We start from the raw sequence: 26,463 nt of genomic DNA, 5'->3' as shown, positions 1-26,463 counted from the left end.
AATTTGTGCACTCAGAGGTTCTATGTGAAGGTTGTTCACAATAGAAGCACGTTCTAACAAAGCCACCACTATTAGAAATGGTCAGTGAAGAGGCGGTAGGTACTGAGAACTTATGGTTTCTACCATCATAGTTTTTTCATGAGCTATGGTTTAGGAACCTATTTTCGTTAGGCTTGCGATCTGGTTCATTATGATTAAAAGAATAGGCTCTTTCGCGGCATGCAATTTCTTTCCTTAAAAAAGTTAACAAATCATCAATTTTCCGAGACTTAGAATCATATCTTCTGTTAAATTCAATAGTTAACTCAACAGGTAGCATTTTAGTTAATACATGACATAAAAGTACTCCATACGAATCAGAAACAACCCCTAACGACTGTAAACTTCTAATTTGTATCTCGCAAGTGCTATATAATTGTTTTAAAGACTCAATATCACAGGCTTTTCTTACAGGTATTAAATTAGTTAGAATACTCATGTTAGTATCTGCTATTGCTTCAGTATCTCCAAATCTATCTTTTAAAATGTCAATAGCGTTGTCATAATTAGCGTCTGTCGCAGCTAACCCCTTAATAGCCAGAAGGGCCGGACCCTCTAAATAAGATTTTAAGTAATTGAACTTATCTGACTTCCTGAGATCATTGCGATCGTGTATTCCGTTGCAGAATTGGGTCCAAAAGTTTAACCAGTTTTCAAAATCACCATTGAACCGAACCATATCCCATTTTGGAAGTCTCACACACAGTTCTCGCGCGTTATGGGTATTTGCAGTGCTTCCGGTTTGTGAACGGTTGTCTTCTGGTAGAGTTTGTTGAAGCGTAAATCTATCCACAGGTGGAAGGTCTAGATTTTGTAGCGTAGTTCCTGACGTCGTTGATGTAGATTCAGCTGGATTCTCTTGCCTAGCTTGAGCAGATGCTCCTAGTATTTTGAGGCGATCTATAAGGCGCTGGGCAGCTCCACGAATTTCGATGATATCGTCATTATAGTTGACGCAGGTTTCGAACTCTTTCTCTTCTTCGTCAGGGTCATCAATAAGACGTTCCACAGCATCGTTAAGTTCCTTAAGTTTTTCTCCTTATCATTAAGCATAAGAATTCCATTGTGTAGGTAGTCAATACAGGGATGTTGACTATCAAGTTCCTTTTTAAGCGCTGTTATAGCCTTTGTAGTTGAGGCTCGTAAAGGTGTACGTTTTCTAATAGCTTTTGCAAGCTCTCGTTCTGAAGATTCAGATTCTTGATGAGTTGCATCTTTTAATTTGTTATACCGGCGTATATCTCCCGGGTTTCGGCACCAAAATGTTGCGCGAAAAGTTAGTAAACTCAATTAGGGAGAGCAAAGTAACTTTCGAACCCGACTGAAAAAGTCCGAAAGTGGTAAAAGTTTGAAAAAACGAGAGTTCTATTAATACAACCGAATTTATTAAACAAATTAAACAATTAAAAAAACTTGATTAAATTTAAGTTAGTAAAAGGTTTTTGAGTTACAAAGTTAGGTTTAGTACTATGGCGACATGGCTAAAAAAACGGAGGTGTTTTTCTGCAGAGAGCAGGAGCGCAAGTGAAAAAAAAGAGAGATGAGAATTTGTTAGAAAATTCTCTCCCGAGAAGTTCAAAAAATAAAATGGGTTCGAAGACCAATGATCATTGGTCAATAGGCCAAAAGAGCATTTCCATATAAGGAGCGGACGCTACCGTTTTCGTTAAAGAGAGAGAGACAGTACTCTCCGTATTACCTTATATGGTCATATGTTTTGTGAAGCCTTAGAATGTCTCTTCTAAGGGAGGTGCTATACATTCCTTATAGGTGACTATGGTCTTCGAATCTTGTACAAAGGGTTACATAGATATATGCGTTACATTGTTATTGTTATTGTTGAAGGGGGTGACGCGTCGCCGCGTCGAGCACCGATACCAAGGGTATATTGTGCGCCCCGAACTGGTTAGACTGCGAAGAGTCCTGTCGCCTCGATGAATCGGAGAATCCGATTGACCGAGACAGTAGAGAACTGGTGAGGTTCCATAGTATGCATATCGAAATGCTCAAACCTCATGGCCGCGAGATAGTCGCAGCAACATAGGATATGGGAGGAGGTTTCCTCTTCCCCTTACAAAAATGTTCTTAAGAATTCCAAAGGCCATTCTTTGGAACCATGGAGCTCTTGGGATCATTTTCTAAAGGAACAATTCCCAAAGACTTTCTTTGGAATTTCCTAAAGAAGTCTTGAGACAAATGTCCAAAGAATGTGTCTTGAGTTTATTTTCCAAAGAAACTCTTTAGGAATTCTAGATGTAAATTTCCAAAGAATGTATAAGGTTTATTTTCCAAAGAAACTCTTTAGGAATTCTAGAGATTAATTTCCAAAGAAGGTTTAACGAATATTTTCCAAAGCAATTCTTTTGGAATTCTAGATGTACATTTCCAACGAATGTATAAGGTTTATTTTCCAAAGAAACTCTTTAGGAATTCTAGAGATTAATTTCCAAAGAAGGCCTAGGGTTTGTTTTCCATAGCAAATCTTTAGAAACTCTTGAGATAAATTTCCAAAAAACACCTAGGGAATATTTGCCAACGAAATTCTTCAGGAATTCTTGAGATCAATTTCCAAAGAAGGTCTGGGGTTTATTTTCCAATGAAATTCGTTAAGAATTCTAGAGAGGAATTTGTTTTGCTAAAGGTTTCCTGCATAGACATTGCCATGAAGGCTAAAAAATTAAAAACGTTTCACGAAGGCTTGTCCCTTAGCTAAGGCTCAGCAAGTGCTGAAATGGTTTATCATATTTACCTATTTTGGTTTTTTTGCCTTTAATAATCCGTGAGGTGTTTATGCAAAGGATAAATTAATTTAAAAGTAAAATACATGTAATTAAAATCGTGATGTTTAGATTTACAGGGAGTATAAGCTGGCAGTCGAAACTTTCGCTTTTGAAAAGTAAAACTAACCTAAAATTAATTCTTTTGTGACATGTTTTATCTATATTTTATTTAATTAGAGTCCCAAAGAAATATTTTTTTTTAAAATATTGTAGATAAAATTAGGTTAAACGCGATTCAGGTACTCAAAAAACTCTCAATGAAAATACATTAATAAACTTAACAACAACATCTGTATCTACTGCTTGGCCATTGAAGCCTCCAAAACCCACTTAGTACCCCCGCAGGATAAAACTTTCTGCCGTTTTCGGATGTTTTCAAGTCGATTAAATGTCTGACTTTATAAGCAGTTTCGCACTGCATGCGAGAACTACCAGCGCTATAAGCGGTGTTGTTCAGCCTATAAGAACTGCACTCCCTGCATTGGGATTCGGTTCTGCATGTGAGAACTATCCTCGTTTCTAGAGGGCTAAATTTATTTACCCCATAATCATCCTTATATTTCCCAAGAAAATTCCAAAGTTTTTCCCAAGAGAATTCCAAAGACATTTGCCAAGTAAATTCCAAAGACATTTCCCAAGTAAATTCCAAAGACATTTCCCAAGTAAATTCCAAAGACATTTCCCAAGAAAATTCCAAAGACATTTCCCAAGAAAATTCCAATGATATTTCCCAACAAAATTCCAAAGATATTTCCCAAGAAAATTCCAAAGGTATTTCCCAAGAAAATTCCAAAAGTATTTCCCAAGAAAATTCCAAAAGTATTTCCCAAGAAAATTCCAAAGATATTTCCCAAGAAAATTCCAAAGATATTTCCAAAGTAATTTCCAAAGAAAAAGAGGCCAATATTCCCCAATTTCCTAAAGAACGCCTTAAGGATTTCCAAAGAAATTTCCCAAGGAATTTTCTTAAGAGTTCTTAAGAAGATTTTTGTAAGGGTCCTCCCGGCAGAACCTACAGAGTGGGTCATCAACGATGCCCAGTAGGTGCAGGTGTCTATTCAGCCGGCAGTGTCCAGTGAGGAGACTGGTGACCAGCCTAATTTTGCTTTTGGTAAGGGCAAGCAGTTCCTTTGCCCTAGTAATAGAGGGACCCGGGACAAACTCCTTGGCTTGTCTCTGCCCATCCATGTCAAGCCAGAGTTGCAGTTGAAGTGCAGACATCCGGCAGTGAATCCTATGGCGAATGATGCCATGGGGGATGGGAACCGCAGGCTCAGGTCCGAAGAACTTCGCCTCAGCCCCCCTTTTGGCATACATATCAGCCCTCTCATTGCCCAGGTATCCGCAGTGCCCTGGCACCCACAGCAATTGAACCTTGTTGCGGGCAGCCAAAGAACTCAGCAGATCCAGGCAGCTGAGCACCAGTCTAGAATCGACAAGGCACTGATTTAGCGCCTTGAGGGCGACCTGACTATCCGAATAAATCTGAATCGTCCGTCCGCGGTAGTTTTTCTTGTTGCAGAAATCCGCACATAAACAAATGGCCATGATTTCCGCCTGAAAAACGCTGGCAAAGTTGCCAAGGCTCTCGTAAAAACCAAACTTCTTGGTCAAGCAGTAGACCCCGGCACCAACTCCAGAGTCCGTTTTAGAGCCGTCCGTGAACCAGACGGACTCCCCCCCAGTTCCAAGGACTGGGGTGGTCTCCCAAAAAGCGCGACTGGGAAAGTGCACGCTGAAGGGCTTGTCGAAGTGGTGTGATATAACAGACTTATCTGAGACCATCACAAGTGATGGCTCAGTACTGCTGTACTCACTGAAAAGCTTGGTGTGACTGAAGTCCCAGTGCTTGGGCTTCCACCAGCCGAGGTTGTTGAGCCTACAGGCTCCCATAATAGCTTCTTCCTCAATAAAGAGGTGAAGGGGAAGCATATTGAGAAGGATTTCCAGAGAGGCTGTGGGGGCTGTCTTCATGGACCCCGTGATACCGATGCACGCCAGCCTTTGAAGCTTGCGTAGTTCATCTTGGGCTGTCTTAAGGCGAACCCTGGGCCACCAGACAAGGGCTCCATAGGAGACCACTGGCCTGATGATCCTAGTATAAATCCAGTTTACAGCGCTAGGGCTTAAACCCCAGGACTTGCTGACTGAACTCCTTAAACGCCAAAATAGAATTTTGGCTTTCTTGATGCTCAGATCAAGATGGGATTTCCAAGTAAGCTTGGCATCAAGAGTCACGCCAAGGTACTTGACCTCGGAGGACTTCTTTAAAACCTGTCCAAAGAAGGAAATATCATTGAAGAGGTCATTAGTCCTTTTCCGGGTAAACGGTATAAGGACAGTCTTATTGGGATTGACGGTGAGGTTAACTTCCCTAAACCATTCCTCAACATCATGTAAGACAGATTTCATCAGTGCAGCGATAGTTGCAGGGAACCTCCCTGTAACAATCACTGCGATGTCATCCGCATAGCCAAAGCACTGACACCCCCCCTCCCCGAGTCGCCCCAGCAGCTCATCCACCACCAGGCACCAAAGAAGAGGGGAAAGAACCCCTCCCTGAGGACAGCCACGGTCGGTGGAGATCTCCAAGGATTCCCCGAGAAGAGACGCCGTCACCCTACGGTACGTGAGCATGGATTTTATCCAACGACACAAAGTGTCGTCAATACCAAACCGCTCCGCAGCGCGAAGGATAACTTCACTAGAGACCCTATCAAAGGCCCCCTCAATATCAAGGAAGATGGCCAAAGACATCTCCTTGAACTCGATGGCCCTGTCAAGGCAGTTCAAGATGCCATGGAGCGCCGTCTCTGTAGATTTGCCTTTCTGATAGGCAAACTGAAAAGTGGACAGGGGTGTGTGGGAAAGAACACCATCCCGCAAATACCTGTCCACCAATTTCTCTAAAGTCTTTAGGAAGAAAGAGGTAAGACAGATAGGTCTAAATGCCTTAGCCTCAAGATAGCTCGTCTTCCCAGGTTTGGGAATAAAGATAACCTTCGAGCGCTTCCAGATATCTGGAATATGCGCCAGAGCAATGCAGGCTCTAAATATCCTGCACAGATAGGGGCCAATGGCGTCTATGCCTTCCTGAAGGAGGGCGGGAAAGACGCCATCTGGGCCAGGGGACTTATAGGGCTGAAACGAATTTACAGCCCACTTAAGTCTAGAGTATGTAACTATCTTATTGGCGATGCCCCAGTCCGCCCTGTGTGCTCTTCGAAAGTGCACGGGGGGAGCGTCGGTGCTTGTGGGGTCAAAAGCCTCGGAGTCCGGAAAGTGTACCTTAAGCATATGCTTAAGGGTGTCAGTCCCTGACTTGGTAAACTCACCTTCTGCCACCTTGATGGTGCTGAGCTGGTGAGTGTTATCGTGAGCCAGGATCCTCATGATCTTGGCAGTAGCGGGGGCATCAGAGATGCTACCGCAGAAGTCCCTCCAGGAGTTCCTTTTGGCCTCCCGGATGGCTTTATTATACTTGTTAAGGGTCTGTCTATAAATAGTCCAGTCCCCAGTCCTCTTAGCCCTATTAAAGAGTTTACGAGTGAGCTTGCGAAGCTTGCCAAGTTCCGTTACATAGATACATTAATGTTAATGTTTTTTTTCTTTTCTTTAATAATGTCAATATTTTTAGTTTTTTCGATTAACAGTTTTCTTTAGATTTAATAAATAATTTTAGACAAATTATTAAACTTTATGAGGACCCATTTTATGACTCAACAGACGAAACAAAGCGAGCGACAAAAAACACGTTATCATAAAACTGGTACTTACAATTTAACGACGATCCAATCCAAAGAAGGTGACAAGATGTCACAGACACAAAAAGGCGCGCAACCGCTTTGACATGAAAGTTCGTTAATGCGCGCAACGTTTGTAGCAGAAGCTCGCTTGTAAAATTGGCCTTTGAAGATTAAGGTAAAGTTTCTGGGCCGCTGCGCTTTGGCCTGACAGCTTGGAAAGGGACTGTAGGACGCGGCGCTCTGACCTTAATAAATGTTGGCTTCTACGCGCGCCAAATTACGTACTCACCCACTATTTTTGGCATCCCGACGAACTCGTAGATAAACGTAAATCGCGTAATGTTCAAATGTATCCGCGCAATAAAAGTCAAAGTTCAAGCAAGCCGATATAAAAATAGCGAGAAAAACAAACGCGTTCGGGAACTATAGTGACGCCATTTTAGATCTTTAGAATAGTAAGGTTTGGTTCCCGCGATCCTCCGTGCAGCCCGGTTGTGCATTAGACCACCAAAATCTTGATTCCTCGCTGATGGCCAAACGTGACCCTTCCAAGAATTATCCATCGTGAGGTCATTCAGTCCAAAAAAAACTGACCTGAAATTAAAATAATTATTTGATTTTACCTAAACATCAGAATAATTCAATCGCAATTAAAAGCCATTTTAATTGTGTTAGATGGGAAAAATTATTTTTATTCCAGAAATATTTCTAAATATCCAAAAGTAATTACCTAATTTTGCTCTATTTCTATTCATAATTAGTTTAACTATTCTTTAATTGCAATCAAAACTGATTGAGATTGCATTATAGGCCAGTACGACTACATCGCCTTTGTCAATGTCGCTAAGCTTAGTTTGGAACTTTAGTATGCGTGAATAGTTACGCAGAGAGCTAATTTTCGTTCTATTGTATCGTCTCCCCCTTGTTGGACTTCCTTGTGTAACCCCTTCCCTTTGAACTTAATATAAAATTAAATTGACTAAAATTTTCATTTCTTTCTTATATAAATTGTGTATTTGTGTTCCTTATGTAAGTAATATGTGTATTTTGGTTTCTAATGAATTTAATTTGCCTTTTTTCGTTTCTAATGTATATCATTTGTTTTGATTCTTATGTTTTGTGTAAAATTGTTTGTAATGTTTACTTCAACTGGTAATGTTTAAAAATTTACCATGCTATAATTTAGATTCACGAAAATTTAAGGGTTGAAAAATAATAAATAACCTCAAATATGTGTCTTTTCCAAAAAAAACTTTACATTAGAGTGACTGACGAACTTCGCTATCTTTGAATAAAGATTACCAGAGAGAGGTATGCAACTGGCTAGCAAAAGGTTTCCGGAATAGGTGTTTTGAAATAACGGTTGGCTGGCAAATTTTCCCTAATTTTAAATATGAGTGTTATTCTTCCGAATTTTAGGAAATAGATCCATTTTTCATTTAACTTAGTATGCTTGGCACCATAGATGCTTCAATAAATTTTCTATCAAAGTTTCAAGTACGAGTAAGGATCTTACGCCAGGGCAGGAGATGCAGCTTCGCGGCAGTATAGACAACATATTTATCTTTGTGCTTTTGAAGAACTCGTCGTCTGCTATTCATTCTGGAGTGAAATATGTAAACTTCAAGCATTGACTTAAGTCGTGCAACCGTGTTAGGGGAAATACATGTTGCATTCCCGAATGCAATAGGTACACATTTTCAAGTAAAAATATAAGTTTTCATCGGTTTCTCAAAGAAGAACCCGTTAAAATCTGGATTTTTGGCATGGCGCGACCGATTTTTTTAAACGACCGTGGGGCGAGCAGCTTGCCTCGTAAAGCGCGTGGTCAGCTGCGCTATGCCAGAAATTTTCTATCAAAGTTTTCCCTCTTCTCTCGTGTCGGAAAACCACAAAGAGAGAAGTTTATTGAAAGAGCTATTGCTTTTAGGACAGATCCTAGAATAAACTATTGCCGAGGCTAAATTCTCTCTAAGTCTGTAATCCAAAGTTTCTCCACAATAATAGCATTTTTGTGGTTAGCAATCTTTCACCAATTTAGTCAGAAAATCAAGATTCACAAAGACAAGAGACTGATTGAGCATCTCTCTCTGAGGAATAACATTCTTCAAAGATGAAGCCGGTTACAGAAATAAAGACAAGACATCTTACAACCAGTTTCAATGTTACTTATAGCGAGTCACATGATCGCGGGGCGCAGCATTTAGTCCTGGTAAAAATAGTAATAACAAGAGGCTACACTAATAGACACAAATTCCCATAAGTCCTTGCATGAATAGGATTAGGGATCTTTCAATCACCACTTCATATTATCGTTTTTACCCAAGAGATGAACATATTTTTAGGAAAAACTTTCACTGAATGACAATATTGTTTAAAAAAAACTTTCACTGAATGACAATATTGTTTAAAAAAATATTTCTAATTACTTGGCGGTGGTTTTCTATAATTAGGCAAATAAAATTTTGTTTAAAAGAAATAAGATAAGAATTTTTTAAAATAATTGATCTTTTATAATCATGTCTCAAAAGTGAAAATTTGAATATCTGTTACTTCAGGCAGTTAATTTTCTAAACTTAATCTATTACACTTTTTATTAATGTTTGTTGAAAAATTTTAACATCCGTTTGGCATATAAAATTTGAAGTTTGTAAATACTCTGTTTAAGTAAGCGTTGCAACTAGCTGTGGAATAGGATCTTTACCGCAACTAATTCAAGTGAAGATGTTAACATTCATAGAAATAAATAATAATTATGAAACTAATTATCAAGTAACAGCTTTGATAACTCCTCAATTGTGTTCCCTGACGTTTTTCTTAAATCAACCCATTTCTCCATACAGCAGTATGAACTCTCTGATCATATACTGAAACAATGAGTTAAAATTAGACAGATTTTGAAATACATATGCTTAAAAATAGAATTAAATTACCTTTTTTTTGGTGCTGACGTAAGTGACATTGTGGGTAAGAAATAATATCAGATTATAAATTATATAATTAACTAAAAAATTAAATTAATACGCTACAACAAAATAAAATACCACAAAACTATTATTAATTTAATTGATACATAAAGATAATATATAATAATATTACAGTCAATTTTTCCGAAACTAAAAAAAAATATAAGAAAATGAAATGTTGACGTCTTTCTATTTAAACGTTTGAATTTTGACGCCTTCTTAACCTTTATAGCAGACGAAATGGGACATTTTTGGAGGGATAGTTTTTGAATAGCCATTGGCTGTATGCTCTGACAGTCACTGTGGATTCCGAAAGCTACAACCCACAAAATATTCCCGCCACTATGGTCACCTAGTGAACAATGACGTCAACTCGCGCGCAAATAACAGGCGCAATGCCCTTTAAGGTAGAGACAGCGGAAGGAGCCGCGTTACCGAATTATTTTCTTCCGCATGTGGGGAGGTTCTTTCCAAGCAGCGTCGAATGTACCGTGAAGCTTGCCCAGGCTCATGATACGCACTTTAAGTGTGAAGTCTAATCGGCTTTTGATTATACGAGATTTAATGAAAAATACGCAAGACTCTTTTCAGTAATTCGCGCAATTTTAAAGTAAAATATACAGTTCATGTAACTGTAATTTTTACATATAATTCATGTTACAATTACAGGTTTTGTTTCTGTAGCTACGTTTTTTGGATGGCATGTAAAATCTTTAGAAATGTCATGGTTACGGGTGTGTCCATGATTTCTTGTAATTTCAAATGAACCTTTTTTCTCTCAGTGTAAATGCTTTCAAAGGCTTTTCCCAGTAGAAATGCAACTCTGAGACCGGGTACTTTACCTGTACTTGCCAAAGGTCCAGTTGAATGCAATATGTTGCTTATTTTCAATTGACGCTTTAAGGCCATAGGCTTCAAGTGGATAACCCTTCATAGGCAAAAGCTTCGATTATTATTATACAATATAACATTGTCAACTAGACACATTGAAACCGGTTTTAACTAATTTCAAAAGGGTCTAAATGTAACGTTCTTATGACAATTGTTGAGATAATTCATGACCAAACGACATTTTTATTTCGAACAATGGATTTGACATTTCAAAAAGGCTCAAACCCGATTCTTATTGTATAGTGTATATAAATACAAATGCTTTCCTACATGTCCTATAACAGATTTCAATATTTGGCTGCCTTTCGGCTCCTGCTCAAGTTTCAATTACCACGTCAACGTTAAACTCCTACACATATTACGTTATTAAAACTATTCAATACATTAAAATATGAAGAAGTTCTTTGTTTTTCCGTTAAAAAGTCGCCACGTCGTTTTGGATGTCAGTTGCCTTGAGGGATTTGGAAGCGTGAATGATTCCAGTTTATGGGTTTATAGGTTTATGTAGGTTTATTACGGCTAGGAGGATGGAACTCGATCCGGGAGGGGAAAAGAGAGCTGAGCGGGTGCGCCATGATTGGCAGTGTAAAAAGGTGGGCATAAGATAGTGGCACCACCTATCGAGCGCTTTGTTAGTTATTTCCAAGGATTGTTTTTTTTTGGATAAACGTTTTCTGCTAGTTCGGACTAGCTAGCTTTCATCTATTATAACTATATACTACTTAATCATTAGAACTAAATACTACTTATCATTAAAACTAAATACTAACTAATCATAAAAACTTAATGAATCGAAATGAAACGAACAGAAGACATCCAAACACTGAACTTACTGAAGAGTGAAGCAGACGGACGGTTAGAATTCAATTTTTTTTCCTCAGGGTCATAGAGAAGGGGCGGGGGGGAGTAGGGGACTCAAGAAACATGATTTGATTTTCGTCCACTAGGCAGCAGTTAAAGCGTATAACCACTTTTTCACACTGCCACGCATGGGTGTAAGACTTCTGTACTATTGGCAAGCTATTTTCCCCTCCCGGAACGAGTTCCATCCTCCTAGATTACGGAAGCCGTACAAAAATACACCCCTTTATAACGGGGCGGCTTCTCTGTTGGATGAGCTCAGCAAAAAATAAAACAATACAAAAGTGGAAACATAAGATTGAAAACTTAAAATGAGAAGTAAAAATTAAATAATTAAATGAGACACGCACAAACTTCTTTATGGGCGAATTTATTGCCAGCTATCAAACCCGGCGTTTTGATCCCGAGGGTTTTCCCTTCGCTAAGCCTGTTTCTTGGCCCACCACAGGTAGAGGATACCCCTGACTACGTCATATCTCCAGGGTTCCCCTTTCAAACCGAGCATGGCCTCCAATGGTTTACCATGGTTTTCTAAACGCCAAATTATGGCATCTGTGCCTGAAATGGTGGCTGGGCTCTCCAATAGAACATGTTTTGTGTCGTCGTCCGCCTCTCCACATAATCTACAAACAGGTGGACAGTTCTCTATCTCTGATTGGCGGACCCCAGTTAGTAGGGAGCCTGAAACAGGAGGCCACTGGCGTGTGTACCGTCGTAGAACATTTCAGGGCAAGGGTTTCGTTTTGCAGAGCGGCCTACCATGGACTGAGTTCTGTCAAGCGTCGACATCTGTGAAGCTGGGTAGAACAGCACATCATTCCCTTGTGTTAACGCAGGAATCAACAACGTTCGGCCGACCGTGTATGGGTTATAAGAGCCGTTTGCTAAATTTCTAACTGCCCAACGGAGGCTGTTGCACAACTTCGCTAGGTCAGCAGACGCTTTGGAGAGGTAGTTATCGACGTTGGTGAGATTGACCCCCAAGTATGTGTAGCGCGAGACTTCTGGGATCAAGAAACACTGCAGGTGTTAAGAAGGCGGGGGTTCTATTCGGTGATACGCCAAAGAATTGAACTTCTCTGGGCTAAATCGGAGGCCCATATCATCGGCATTGTGACTACACACATCAAGTAGCGATTGCATCGCTTCTGTTGTGTTGGCAAATAGCACAATATCATTGGCATAGAGGACGCACGAAATCATCACCGCGTCACCGTCACCAACAGCCGGGAGAATGGCACCGTTTTCGAGGGAATACAGTTGAACGGCTAGTTTTTCAATGTAAACAAGAAAAAGTACTGGGAAGAGCGGGCGACCCTGACGAAGGCCAACATGGCTCGGAATTGGCGGTGTGGTGCAGTTATCTAATGTAAAGGCGTAGGTACATCCTGTATATAGACGTTGAATGTCGGCTATAAAATCTGCTGGAACCTCTTTTTCTCTGAGTACAGCCCATGGTTTAATCCTATCGACAGAATCGTATGCCTTTTGTATATCCAGGAATACTACTTCAAGTGGGAAACGTGAGCGTTGCGCAATGTCGATTAGTTGAGTTATCACGAATAAACAATCTCCGAGCCTTCTCCCTTTTCGAAAGCCGCCCTGCGCTGAGTGAAGCCGGTTGTTAGATTCCAAAAATGGGCTTAGCCTGTTTTTAAGGGGCTGGCATACAATTTATACATAATTGAAGATACAGCGATAGGTCGGTAGAAAGCTGGGTCAGATACATCCTTTGATTTTCCTTTGTAAATAACTGATACTCGAGAATGGAGCCATGTTATAGGTACTTTACGTTGGGTCCGCTGATTATCGAGTATATATTCAGAAGTGCGAGGTTTGGCTTAGGACCAAGGGCCTTTAACGTTTCCGTATAAATGAGATCTGGACCTGCGGCTTTGCCCGACTGTAATTTTGCTACGGCATGGAGTAATTCTTCAATGTCAAAAGCAGCACTAATGTTGGTGTCAGTGACCTGCGAAACTACCTGCTCTGTAACTACCTGTTGTGTCTGGGTACCAGGAGGACTTACCAAAACTTCCATTTCCAGATCGTGCACATATTCGACTATGCGTCTAATAATAGCATCTCGTTCAGTCAGAAGTCCGCCAGATTTTGATGTGACGCCTTTAAATTGGTGGGTCAGTTGTTTTCTCTGCTTTTAAAGTTTTTTGAGGTGGCGCCAAGTTTTTTTCCCTTTATCACAGCCTGAGCTTAGTATGGTCTTTTCGGTGCGGTGATGCGCGGCGCGAATTTCTTCCTGTATGAGTCTTTTGGTCGACTGTCGTGCTTCCTGATAAGATGCCCACATTTCTCGGCCAGCTCATTGGCACGGACAGCCGTTCTATGCGCCTTGAGTTGCAATACCTTTCGTGATCCGTGAAGACCACCATCGTTTTGGGGTCAAGCCCTTACGTAATCGTCCCGAAATAGTCTTCCGTCTGAGGTGACGTGTCATACTTTGTGATAAGGCGTTGGTTAAGGACTCATAGGACTTGAGGCTCTCCACCACGCGGGCCTCCATTAGGGCTGTGCGAATAGTACTTTTTAAGGTATTCGTCGAATACCAAATAGCAGTGTTTTTGGGAGTTATCTCTCGGCCCGGAATAGGAAAATGACCAAATAATTTGACCAAATAGTGTGAAGTTCAAAAATTCGACCAAATTTAAATTTCTATAAAACTATTCTACCAAATTTATAAATAATGGGACACGGATAGGTACTTTTGAACAGCTGAAAACTTATTTTTGAACAAATCAAAGGTTTTATTTTAATCAAAATTAGGTTAGTTGTCACTATATCCCTACTCGTTTTGCAATGTATGCCTTCTTCCATGATACTACATTTTTAATAGGTATTCTGTGGTGTCATATTATTAGGAAGTTCAATGTAGTTAGCTCCGCAGCGAGAAATTCATAATAACCATTACCCTTTAAAACCTTTAATGGTTTATCCTTGTCTATGAACGTCTAAAGACTGAGTGGCTGATTCCAGAAATAGCCTCCTAGATCACGCGACTCGGTAAACGCGGATAATACTTAACAGTAGCCACGTCAGAATTTTAAGTCTGTGTCTGCCGAGTCGCGTCATCTATGAGGCCACGGTCCAGACTCCAGCGGACACTATCACAGCGACCACGGGGATAGGAGCATAACATTTATGTCCCTATCTCTATGACAGCGCCCTCAAATTCAAAAAATCAACCGAAAAATTCAAAAACTGGTTGCGAATACCAATTAATTTGGTCAATAGACTGTTAAAAACATTCACTTTCAAATTGTTTTATCCGCTATAGAATAGTCGGTTTTTCGAAGCTAATTATTTGGTATTCTAGAATTTTGAAAACCATTATTCGATTCGTCGGTGCGAATAGTAAACGTCAATTTTGACCAAATTATTTGGTCCGACCAACGAATAGTCTGCACGGCCCTAGCCTCCATCTCTTCCAAGAAAGCTTTTAATGCCGTTTCGTTCTGAAAATCCCAAGTTTTTCGGTCAATGGCTGTTACCAGTGGAGGAGGATCTGATGGTTTGCAGCGGGACCGCCATTCCAAAACTATGGTATGATGATCACTACCGATACTTCTTGCTCCATGTTCATCAATCTCGATAAGTTTGAGGAGAGCGGCGAACGACTCCGAGTAAAGGGCGTAATCCACAGTGGTGCGCAACAATGGCCCCTGCCATGTATATTGACCCCTACACCTCGAGGTTAGGTTACAAATGATTAGTTCCATATCAGCTGCAAAGGTCTTCAAGAGTGTTCCATTGCTATTTTCTTCAAAATGTTCACCCGCCGCGTCTTCCCTCCCAACTATTCAAATTTTATGATTTGAGATCAGTTCTGAGATGTCCGATTCTAAGCACGAATAAATCGTCTGGTTCTGGCGGTGGACCTCTTGCGAGCGACCATAGCTGCAGTAAACCACAGCTATACAGACAGAAGGGTCTGAATCCCTGGTGATCCATAAGTGTTCCGAGCACTGCCTGATGACGCGAATGTCGTTAGTAGTTGAGAGAAAACCGAGACCACCTCCTTTTTTCTCGCCATCGGAGCGATTGAGGCCCACCCAATAGAGGCCATCGGGCAATGCAGGCGATTCACCGTCCCGTAAATGGGTTACCGCTACCGCAAATATTGGTATGTTGTCTCGCGCCATGACGTGAGCTAGTTCGCGCCATTTTGAAGCCCCGCGGCCGCCCTGCATATTTACATATCCTAAGCGATGGCATTGAAGGGTGCGTTTATTTGGTCCCTTTACTCGTTTGGTTTTTAGTCTTTTACGAGGGTGAAGGCCATAACTTTTTTCATTGATCTTTGGGACATCCGTATTTACAAAGTTTACATTATTTACAGTATTTACATCAGCATGAATAAGTGTGTCGTTTATACAATCCCTGGTCAGCCTTGGTGGGCTGTACACTCTTAAAACTAGGGGAATGGAAGTACTCCATTCATGGAGTTTCAGTTTGTCCCAGATTTAACACCACGAGCGTAGTGTATTTACTCCCCATGAGAAATTAAATTATTCCCAAAATGGAGTCATGGCCATATTGAATTTTCTCATGTCCTAGCTAGATGTTCTCCATTTACTCCATTTAAGTGGTTGGAATAACACTTTAAATAAGTAACAACACCCCATTGTAAATCATTTAAGGAACAAATATATATCACATAAATGTTCTAAACCGATTATTCGTTTTAGGGCATGTTATTACTCCCCATGCGAAGTTATATTACTCCAGATGCGGTGTTGTACTATTCTCCTTACGGTACTATTTTACTCCATTTCTGGTATAGCACTACTCCCTTAAGTGGAGTTACTGTATTCACCAAGCGGAGTCTCTGTATTCTCCAATCGGAGTCTCTGTATTCTCCAATCGGAGTCTCTGTATTCCCCAAGCGGAGTCTCTGTATTCCCCAAGCGAAGTCTCTGTATTCCCCAATCGGAGTCTCTGTATTCCCCAAGCGGAGTCTCTGTATTCCCCAAGCGGAGTCTCTGTATTCCCCAAGCGGAGTCTCTGTATTCCCCAAGCGGAGTCTCTGTATTCCCCAAGCGGAGTCTCTGTATTCCCCAAGCGGAGTCTCTGTATTCCCCAATCGGAGCCTCTGTATTCCCCAAGCGGAGTGTCTGTATTCCCCAATCGGAGTCGCAGTATTCCCCAAGCGGAGTCGTAGTATTCCCCAATCGGAGTCGTAGTATTCCCCAAGCGGAGTCGCAGTATTCCCCAAGCGGAGTCGTAGTATTCCCCAAGCGGAGTCGTAGTATTCCCCAATCGGAGTCGTAGTATTCCCCAATCGGAGTCGTAGTATTCCCCAATCGGAGTCGTAGTATTCCCCAATCGGAGTCGTAGTATTCCCCAATCGGAGTCGTAGTATTCCCCAATCGGAGTCGTAGTATTCCCCAATCGGAGTCGTAGTATTCCCCAATCGGAGTCGTAGTATTCCCCAATCGGAGTCGCGTTATTCCCCGAGCAGAGTCGCGTTATTCCCCGAGCGGAGTCGCGTTATTCCCCGAGCGGAGTCGCGTTATTCCCCGAGCGGAGTCGCGTTATTCCCCGAGCGGAGTCGCGTTATTCCCCGAGCGGAGTCGCGTTATTCCCCGAGCGGAGTCGCGTTATTCCCCGAGCGGAGTCGCGTTATTCCCCGAGCGGAGTCGCAGTATTCCCTAAGCGGAGTCGCTGTGCTCCCCATGCGGAGTTAATTTATTTCCCATCCTGAGTTAATTTACTCCCCATGCGGTGTAATGCTATCCACAGATCGATGAGACGCATTTCACGATATAGGTGAACTAATATACCCTTGGTTATGAATCATGCCTGTACTAGATTGGGGTTTCATTGGAGCAGGTAGTTTTCTTCCAGTTTCCCGCTAAAATTTGAATTCAAAAGGCATGAAAAAAAGGGGATAAAAATTAGACTGTAGCATATACAGGGCCCAAGACTACTATCATTTTTGAGACTATGTGGTAAGTTACTGTAAATAATGTTTCTCGTGAAACTTCTAGCATCCGCTTTATAAATCGTTTTCTTTATTGAAATTTTACTTCATGGTAAATTTTGACAAAATTGTCTTAACTGCGTTTGTTCTTGGCTTGGTAACATTAAGCATTAAGTATTCATACACAGTTGAGGTTTTCAAAAGACCGTCCAAATACTTCAAATTAAATATCCAGAAAGAGGAAAACCACGCTAAAATTGCTGTTGACAACTCGTTTGCCACCAGTAATTTTACTCTATCAACGTGCAACTCGTACGTCTCACTACCTAAAATTGAGTTTTCGTATACCAATACTGGGTCGACGTCAATTTCGTCGGAATTTTCCGCCTTCAAAAACATGCGGTTGTACTTTTCATTATACAAGCTTGGAATCAGTAAAAGTGATCCACTTAACTTTTTTCTAAATAAATTGAACATGAGTTAATTTTTTCATCTTTGAAAATATTTTAATGTTGCTTACGTTTTTTCTCGCTTAAGTCACTTTCTTCGCTAATTTGGTTTTTGATAGAGTTTTTAAGCTCTTTCGTTGAAGTTGGTGCCACCCTCCAAATCTTCTCTCCATACTTTTGGTGCGACTCAAGGAGTTCTTTGCGAACATCAATGTTTTTAATTCGTTGAAATTCCAGAAAAAACTGAAAATTCGCAAATTGTATTTATGAAATCTAAACCAGTTTGAGCACAAAAATAAATTTCTCAGGGTAGGGGTCTAAACTTTGGGATATAAATTAATTCCTAATGATGACGTGCGATTACTTGTTTAACGTCGCATAAGGCAGGATACTCTTCTATTATGTCCATGACCGGAATACCCCGTTGCAGTTTTGAGGCACGATCTTCGAATGTTCTTGCCATTTTTGAATTAATAAGTTGGGAGTCAATAATTCTTTTGTTAAGTTCTTCTTTCATGTGCTTTTTATGCAGCTCTAGGCTCTTTTCATCCTCAAATGATGTATTTACCTGCATTCAAAAATCCTTTAATTACAGTGATTTTCAATTACTTTTCACTTCAATTACGTAATGATAAAATATAAAGGAGAATGTTTTTACTCATAGTGGCATAATAAATCAAAACTAATTCTGATTTTTGCTACATTCTTTGACTTAGAAGAATCGACAGTCAAATGATGGCAGGAATGGGAGATGAGTGACTTCGCATTACCCTTACCAGCCATCAAGTCTATTTCTTTTATGAATTAATAAAAACTTAACATTGGTATGAAGAAAATTCTAATCAAAGAAAGAGCAAAAGAGGTGTTCACAAAAAGTACCATTACATCATCATGGGTCGTTATTGTTTTTCCTTAAATACGCGTTAAACGGACGGATGATCTATTTACGCCATGGTTCAATTGTTGGCACTAAACGAGTTTTTGAAATGCAGATTTAATTTTCAACATTCTCCTTGAGCCCCCTGTAATAACATTGCTGAACAATACCTTAAAACGGGTTACACGTCTGGCCTCTGGTTTTTTTACTATCTGGAACTTATCACTAGTTGAAGTACTAGCAGATATTTCCCCTTCGATTACATCAATCTCCTTTGACGGACTCTTCTGGGTGATATTTTCCAGTTCCACTTCGTTATTAGTAGTATCTTCATGCTCATCTTGAAGAAACGGATCAGGAGTTTTATCACCCGATTCGCTAGTGTCTCCCTTCTTTGCATCTTGTTCTCTGGCTTCCTTATCTTTCTCAAGCTGAGCTTTTTGCAATTCTATTTGCTCCCTCGTTCTTCCGTAAAGTACCTTGGCTTTTTGAACACTCTTATTTCCATGCATAAGTTTTCTACTATTTTTGAATTTATTTCTTATTAATGCAGTCCAGGTACCCTAACGATGAAATAATTATAATACTAATTAATTAAATATTGTAATTTAAAAGCCAGAGTCGATCAAAGTTACAAAAGTGTTCAAGCCTAATAAAGAAATTATTAGGTAACTATGTCAACAATATTTGAGGTTATTTATCACTATAAATCGATTAAAAATGGTTGTATAACCATTTAAATTCTCCCTTTAAATACATTGTAAGGATTCTAGTTTACATTACATGCACCAGCTTGTTTTTGAGCAATAAAAAAAATACATTTGATGGCAAATGGGGGTTCAGGTGCTACGGAACCTATGTACAAGGTAAAGTTAAGTTTCTACTGCACTATATCCATCGCAATTGAACCCAACATGGGCATAATAAATTTTGTGCCGTCTTTCATTGTTCATCCCCACTACTTGGAAGATTGATTAACCCAAGATTTTTTTTAAAAGAATACTACAGTTATGCCTCCACTCGAATTGTTTCAAACATTTCTGGTGCAACTCAATAGTTTACAACATATTACCCAAGTTTCAAACTTTAAATTTTATGTCAGCTCCTTACCACGTTTCCTAAGTATGAAAATTCATCAACAAGCTTCGCTGCCACGTGAGTGTGAAATGGTGGATAGCTAGACATAAAACATACTCGTTTCAACTTCGTTGTAACCATATTATCTGTCTTGTACTTACACTGAGTTATACTTGTTAATGAAATCATGGTAAAGGATATTCACAATTTCCCTATTAGTACGTCGCTTCTCCTTTTCCGTCGCGGAAACATATTTCTCTTTCTGAACTAAGACGATAGGGATGGCGGGGAGCTTGTATTCTAACGTAAATTTTGTTCTGCTTACAGTGTTAATGTTCTCTAGGTTGAACATTTCAGTATGCATCACAACACTGTCAAGTAAAACAATCTTTTTATTCTCTTTAAATTTTCGTGAAACCATCATTTTGTAATTAATATAATTGCTCTTCACCACATCGAAGTTTAAAAGCCTTGCAAAAGCTGTTTAATTAATCAAAATTATTTAGAGATAAGATTTACCCTGTCTCCTGTTTTTCCGTAAAAGGAAGAGCCGTAACTTCTGACATTTCTGTTTCATCCTATAAGAAATCCATGACCTTTAATAATCCATTTTATGACGCTGTCGGAACTTCAGGGAATTTGATGGACCATACAATTTAAGGCTGTACCCCTTTTAAAAACCTTATAGGAGTAGGGATAGGGCTCTAAAGGTTCGTATTTTCCAAGCAGTGACTCACTTTGTAGTTTGTACTTAAGAATTAGTTTCATTTTCATTAATTAGTACAGCTGCATGATTTCACTAATGAGTAGCCCCTCGAGTATTCTCAATGTTAAAGTATAATAGTCGAGTGTCCTCAACATAACGTGTAATTTCTTAAAGGTATTAAATTTTTAAACCGCTAAAATAAAATATGATATATTGTTCCTAAATGTCGAAAGTGAATCACTGAATGGAAAAGCCCATCAGTTCCCAGTTTTTGAGAGCATATCTTTTGAAAAGAAGAGTGGCTCCTTACCATAATATCAACAACATTTTCAGATCTAATTTTTTAGCAGCTGAAGGGCTGTCTTCTGATGGCGTCTATAAAATAGTTAGCTCTTAAACTCGACCCTGGGATTAATCTTCTCAAAAATTCAAACCATGTTTATCTTTCGAATGACTTTAACAATCATTTTATCCTCGATTTTTGACAGATTAGTCAAGTCCACATCTTGATCGAATTCAGCGTCGTAAGCCTTAAATAAATTCAGTTCTGATTCTATAGTTCATGACGTTAACTGCATCTGCATACTCGTCTTAACAGCATTATATGCCTCCGGGCTAGAGAGCTGCATGGAACCGGTAAAGATATTTACCGTGGTAACCATCCAGAATGAGAATGGATATGGTTTCCCTACTAATATATTTGGATCGGGAATGGATGGAAACAAGGGCAAAAATAATTTTGCACTACTCCTTGTGGTTTCCAATGTGCTAAGGTTGTACATCACCCATCAACGATCTAAGGCTTAGGATATAAAGTGGATCGTATACACTATAAATTTACAAAGAGTGTCACATAAACTTGAGAATTCCCTGCCCAATTCAATACACGCGAAATACAGTGACCACGACACTATAAGGTGCCATTTATAGTTTAGCATACATTTTTCCTCTTTCCGTAAATCGTAGAAAATCAGCACAGCCAGAAATAAACCCTTACAGTAACTAATTTCAGAATTTCGTTTGCCCAAAAACCAAATCCATGAACTTTCTGGTCTATTGAAGATGTTCCCGATGTCTATGTAATTTGTATAGTAACCCCACCGTCACGAATGGTCTCCCAAAGGGAAGGCTGTCTATATATGTATATGTATACGCGAACTGGCTCTGGTTATATATAGTTTGGCTTTTATGTCAGTAATTACATCAAATGCGTAAATAATTCATAAAAATTTAGACAAACAAACAAACGGCAATGTGGACTGTGGAAATAGCGTGTAACCGATTGGCGAACAGCGTAACTCTTTGACTCCCACGTGGTTACATTGGAAAAATCTCCGCCGATGTAAACATGAAAATTATTTCACTAATAAAATTACATAACGACACTGTCCTCCTGGATTAACCAGCACCACTGCTACTTATGTTTATGGATTAAACAATCCACTGTTGGTAACAAATAGTTTAAAGAATGATTACGTAACATCATTAGGATTAAAAATTGTTTTAACGAATGATGATGCGTTGGTTGAGTTTCAGGAATTATATCACACACCTTCAAATTAGTCGAATTTTAGTGGGATTAACAAATGATGAAACACTGTATACCTCTTATGGGAATGTTGAATTAACTGACCTAACGTAAACACCACTCGTTTAACTTCCCTAGCGAAAACATATTACACTTTTTGTCATCATTCCAGTAGTATTTTAAGTTTTCTAATTTTTCACAAGGTGAAAACACTCTATTTCGAGTAACAACACGTTAAGAAATTGAATAGATATAACATTTTTACTTCAAATTGGAAGGGCCCCGTAAATCCGGTAAAATCTAGGATATGTTTCTAGCAGGAAACGAAGCAGACTACAGACAAAAGAATTCAAAAAGGAGCTGGAAATTAGCTTTTTTAATAATCTTTAAAGAGGAATGACACTATAAAGACTATATTACAGTCTTTACAGAGACTTCCTAAGCCTTGGCCGTAAAGAACGTCGAAAAACGTATTTCAAACGATTTATAAACCTCCATTAACTGTAATTATTTACCTGAATTACTTTTTTAGGCGAAAATTCGACCTGATAACAAAGTATTTGTTTCTAAGGGTGTTATAGTTACTTAGAAAATCCAAATAATGTTGTTCAAGCTCGGAAAATACTAAACAAGCGTCGACTGCTTAAAAACAAGTTCTTAAGATCATAGCCTCCTGGATCACGCGACTCGCGGACGTAGGCTCCTCGAGCTATAGGTTCAACTTCCACAGAATGAAGCAAACTGAAAATGTCAACTTAAATTGTTATCGGCCACAAAGCTAGGCCTTCCCTTGTTCTCAATCTGGTTGAAAATTGAAGAAATGGGTATCAGCGCGCTAACAGGTTAACCTGACGTTTAACTCAAGAGCCGTACTTCCGTAATTAACTAAAATTAACATACTTAGACTTATTTTTTTCTGATTATAGTAGCCGATTGCACACCCTGAATACTTAATTGTTAAATTAAGAGAATTCCGAAAAGTAACTTCGCTCTAGTTTTTCAGTTAGAGGTGGTTAAATATCACGAAAAACCCCATGTTAATCTCCATAGGAAAATTGGTAAAAGCATGTGAATTTTGCTTTATCGTTAACGAAAGAGTATCAAGTCATATCTACAAGGGCCTACCGGCCCTGTAGAATTATGAAGTTGAATTATAATTAGTTTTACAAAAGTTTCAGCTGGCACTACCGAGAGGGTACTGCTGCTGCCTCTGTCCTGTTCACGTGACCCGTCCTATCAAACGTCTTTTTTTTCTAGGCCTAGTTTCAAAAAAGGCGTTGGTTATGTTAAGGTTACGTATAACAAGTTAACAATTTTAAGAAATTAATTAGTATGATTACAAACCAACAAAATTTACAACTTAAGTCGACTGAAGAATGAGAAAAAGTACTAAGCCATCAAGTTTTGATTTCCTCGACTAACCTCGAGGCATTCCTGTTTTCATTAAGTTGAACTTCCAAGCTTTTCCCCAATAATTCTCATAACCGGCGACAGAAGAATGAGAACAAGTACTTATTCTTATTGTTGAAGGGGGTGACGCGTCGCCGCGTCGAGCACCGATACCAAAGGTATATGGTGCGCCCCGAGCTGGTTAGACTACGAAGAGTCCTGTCGCCTCGATGAATCGGAGAATCCGATTGGCCGAGACAGTAGAGAACTGGTTAGGTTCCATAGTATGCATGTCAAAATGCTCATACCTCATGGCCGCGAGGTAGTCGCAGCTACAGAGGATATGGGAGGAGGTTTCCTCTACCTCCCGGCAGAACCAACAGAGTGGGTCATCGACGATGCCTAATAAGTGCAGGTGTCTATTCAGCCGGCAGTGTCCAGTGAGGAGACTGGTAACCAGCCTAATTTTACTTTTGGTAAGGGCAAGCAGTTCCTTTGCCCTAGTAATGGAGGGACCCAGGATAAATTCCTTGGCTTGTCTCTGTCCATCCATGTCAAGCCAGAGCTGCAGTTGAAGTGCAGACATCCGGTAGTGAATCCTTTGGCAAATTATGCCATGGGGGATGGCAACCGCAGGCTCAGGTCCGAAGAACTTCGACTCAGCCCCCCTTTTGGCATACATATCAGCCCTCTCATTTCCCAGGTATCCGCAGTGTCCTGGCACCCACAGCAATTGAACCTTGTTGCGGGCAGCCAGAGAACCCAGCAAATCCAGACAACTGAGGACTAGTCTTGAGTCAACAAGGCACTGATCCAGTGCCATGAGGGCGGCCTGACTATCCGAATAAATCTGAATCGTCCGTCCGCGGTAATTTTTCTTGATGCAGAAATCCGCGCATAAACAAATGGCCATGATTTCCGATTGGAAAACACTGGCAAAATTGCCGAGGCTCTCGTAAAAACCAAATTTCTTGTTCGAGCAGTAGACTCCGGCACCAGCTCCAGAGTCCGTCTTCGAGCCGTCCGTGAACCAGACGGTCTCCCCCCCCCAGTTCCAAGGACTGGGGTGGTCTCACAATCAGTGCGACTAGGAAAGTGCACGCTGAAGGGCTTGTCAAAATGATATGATACAACAGACTTATCTGAGACCATCGAAAGTGATGGCTCGAGACTGCTGTACTCACTGAAGAGCTTAGTGTGACTGAAGTCCCAGTGCTTGGGCTTCCACCAGCCGTGGTTGTTGAGCCTACAGGCTCCCATAATAGCTTCCTGCTCAATAAAGAGGTGGAGAGGAAGCATATTCAGAAGGATCTCCAGAGAGGCTGTGGGGGTAGTCCTCATGGACCCCGTGATGCCGATGCACGCCAGCCTTTGAAGCTTGCGTAGTTCATCTTGGGCTGTTTTAAGGCGAACCCTGGACCACCAGACATGAGCTCCATAGGAGACCACCGGCCTGATGATCCTAGTATAAATCCAGTTCACGGCACTGGGGCTTAAGCCCCAGGATTTGCTGACTGAACTTCTTATACGCCAGAATAGAATTTTGGCCTTCTTGATGCTAAGATCTAGATGGGATTTCCAAGTAAGCTTGTCATCAAAGGTCACACCAAGGTATTTGACCTCGGTGGACTTCTTCAAAACCTGTCCAAAGAAGGAAATATCATTGAAGAGGTCATTGGTCCTCTTCCGAGTAAACGGTATAAGGACAGTCTTGTTGGGATTGACGGTGAGGTTAACTTCCCTACACCATTCCTCAACATCATGCAAGACAGTTTTCATCAGTGCAGCGATAGTTGCAGGGAACTTCCCCGTAACAATCACTGCTATGTCTAACGCATAGACAAAGCAGTGACACCCCCCCTCCCCGAGTCGACCCAGCAGCTCATCCACCACCAGGCACCAAAGAAGAGGGGAAAGAACCCCTCCCTGTGGACAGCCACGGTCCGTGGAGATCTCCAGGGATTCCCCGAAAAGAGACGCCGTCACCCTGCGATTCGTGAGCATGAAGTGTATCCAACGACACAAAGTGTCGTCAATACCAAACCGCTCCGCAGCGCGAAGAATAACTTCACTAGAGACCCTATCAAAGGCTCCCTCAATATCAAGGAAGATGGCTAAAGACATCTCCTTGAACTCGATGGCCCTGTCAAGGCAGTTCAAAATGCCATGGAGCGCCGTCTCCGTAGATTTGCCTTTCTGATAGGCAAACTGAGCAGTGGACAGGGGAGTATGGGAGAGAATTCCATCCCGCAAATACCTGTCCACCAATTTCTCTAAAATCTTAAGAAGAAAGAGGTAAGACAGATGGGTCTAAATGCCTTGGCCTCAATATAGCTCGTCTTCCCAAGTTTGGGAATAAAGATAACCTTCGAGCGCTTCCAGATATCCGGAATATGCGCCAGAGCAATGCAGGCCCTGAATATCCTGCACAAATAGGGGCCAATGGCGTCTATACCTTCCTGAAGGAGGGCAGGAAAGACGCCATCTGGGCCAGGGGACTTATAGGGCTGAAACGAGTTGACAGCCCACTTAAGTCTGGGGTATGTAACTATCTTATTGGCAATGCCCCAGTCCGCCCTGTGTTCTCTCCGAAAGTACACGGGAAGAGCATCGGTGCATGTGGGGACAAAAACCTTGGAGTCCGGAAAATGTACCTTAAGCATTTACTTTAGGGTATCAGTCCCTGTCTTGGTAAACTCACCTTCTGCCACCTTAATGGTGCTGAGCTGGTGAGTGTTATCATGAGCCAGGATCTTCATGATCTTGGCAGTAGCGGGGGCATCGGAGATACTACCGCAAAAGTCCCTCCAGGAGTTCCTCTTAGCCTCCCGTATGGCTTTATTGTACTTGTTGAGGGTCTGTCTATAAATAGTCCAGTCCCCAGTCCTCTTGGCTCTATTAAAGAGTTTACGAGTGAGCTTGCGAAGCTTGCCAAGTTCCGTATTCCACCAAGGAACGAGCCTTGGCCGGCTGGCAGGCTTCGCTGGACAGTTATGGTGGTAGGAATTGATAATGGCCTGTTGCATGAGATCAACGGCCAAATCAAATTCCAGCACCGAGGTAAGTTTAGGAGCATTACCTCTGAGTAGGAGGCAAAGTTCCTCCCTGTAGCCGGACCAATCGGTCCGACGGGGGTTGCGCAGTTCCGTCTTAACCGAAGTTGACTTGACTGCGACCGAAAAGCAGATGTGCCTATGGTCTGAGAGAGATGGTTCA

General features: G+C 40.8%; 1 protein-coding gene across 1 annotated transcript; it reads right to left on the bottom strand.

The window, feature by feature from the left end:
• Nucleotides 1–17,680: 17,680 nt before the first annotated feature.
• LOC149644975 (uncharacterized) lies at nt 17,681–24,070 on the bottom strand. The gene is made up of 7 exons (XM_089850380.1): nt 23,987–24,070; nt 20,144–20,202; nt 19,786–20,094; nt 19,658–19,724; nt 18,718–19,110; nt 18,035–18,238; nt 17,681–17,913 (listed from the first exon to the last, which is right to left on the bottom strand). Exons 1-7 carry the CDS (start codon nt 24,068–24,070, stop codon nt 17,728–17,730), a joined length of 1,302 nt encoding a protein of 433 aa, XP_089706506.1. The 3' UTR covers nt 17,681–17,727.
• Between the last annotated feature and the right edge of the window lie 2,393 nt (nt 24,071–26,463).

The sequence above is a fragment of the Phalangium opilio genome, unplaced genomic scaffold, assembly GCF_054372755.1.
Source record: "Phalangium opilio isolate 3A_F unplaced genomic scaffold, DU_Popi_V2 ptg000090l_1, whole genome shotgun sequence".
Lineage (NCBI taxonomy): Eukaryota > Metazoa > Arthropoda > Arachnida > Opiliones > Phalangiidae > Phalangium > Phalangium opilio.
Note: the sequence above shows the minus strand (reverse complement) of the source record. Positions and strands in the feature narration are given on the sequence as shown.

Coding starts and splice junctions, on each gene's coding strand:
- LOC149644975 (XM_089850380.1), bottom strand. CDS start 24,070: ATGGCACTGGATCAGTGCCTTGTTGACTCAAGACTAGTCCTCAGTTGT. Junction 18,239..18,717: donor GACGTGTAACCCGTTTTAAG/GTATTGTTCAGC, acceptor TTTTGAATGCAG/GTAAATACATCATTTGAGGA. Junction 17,914..18,034: donor CCTTATGCGACGTTAAACAA/GTAATCGCACGT, acceptor GCGAATTTTCAG/TTTTTTCTGGAATTTCAACG.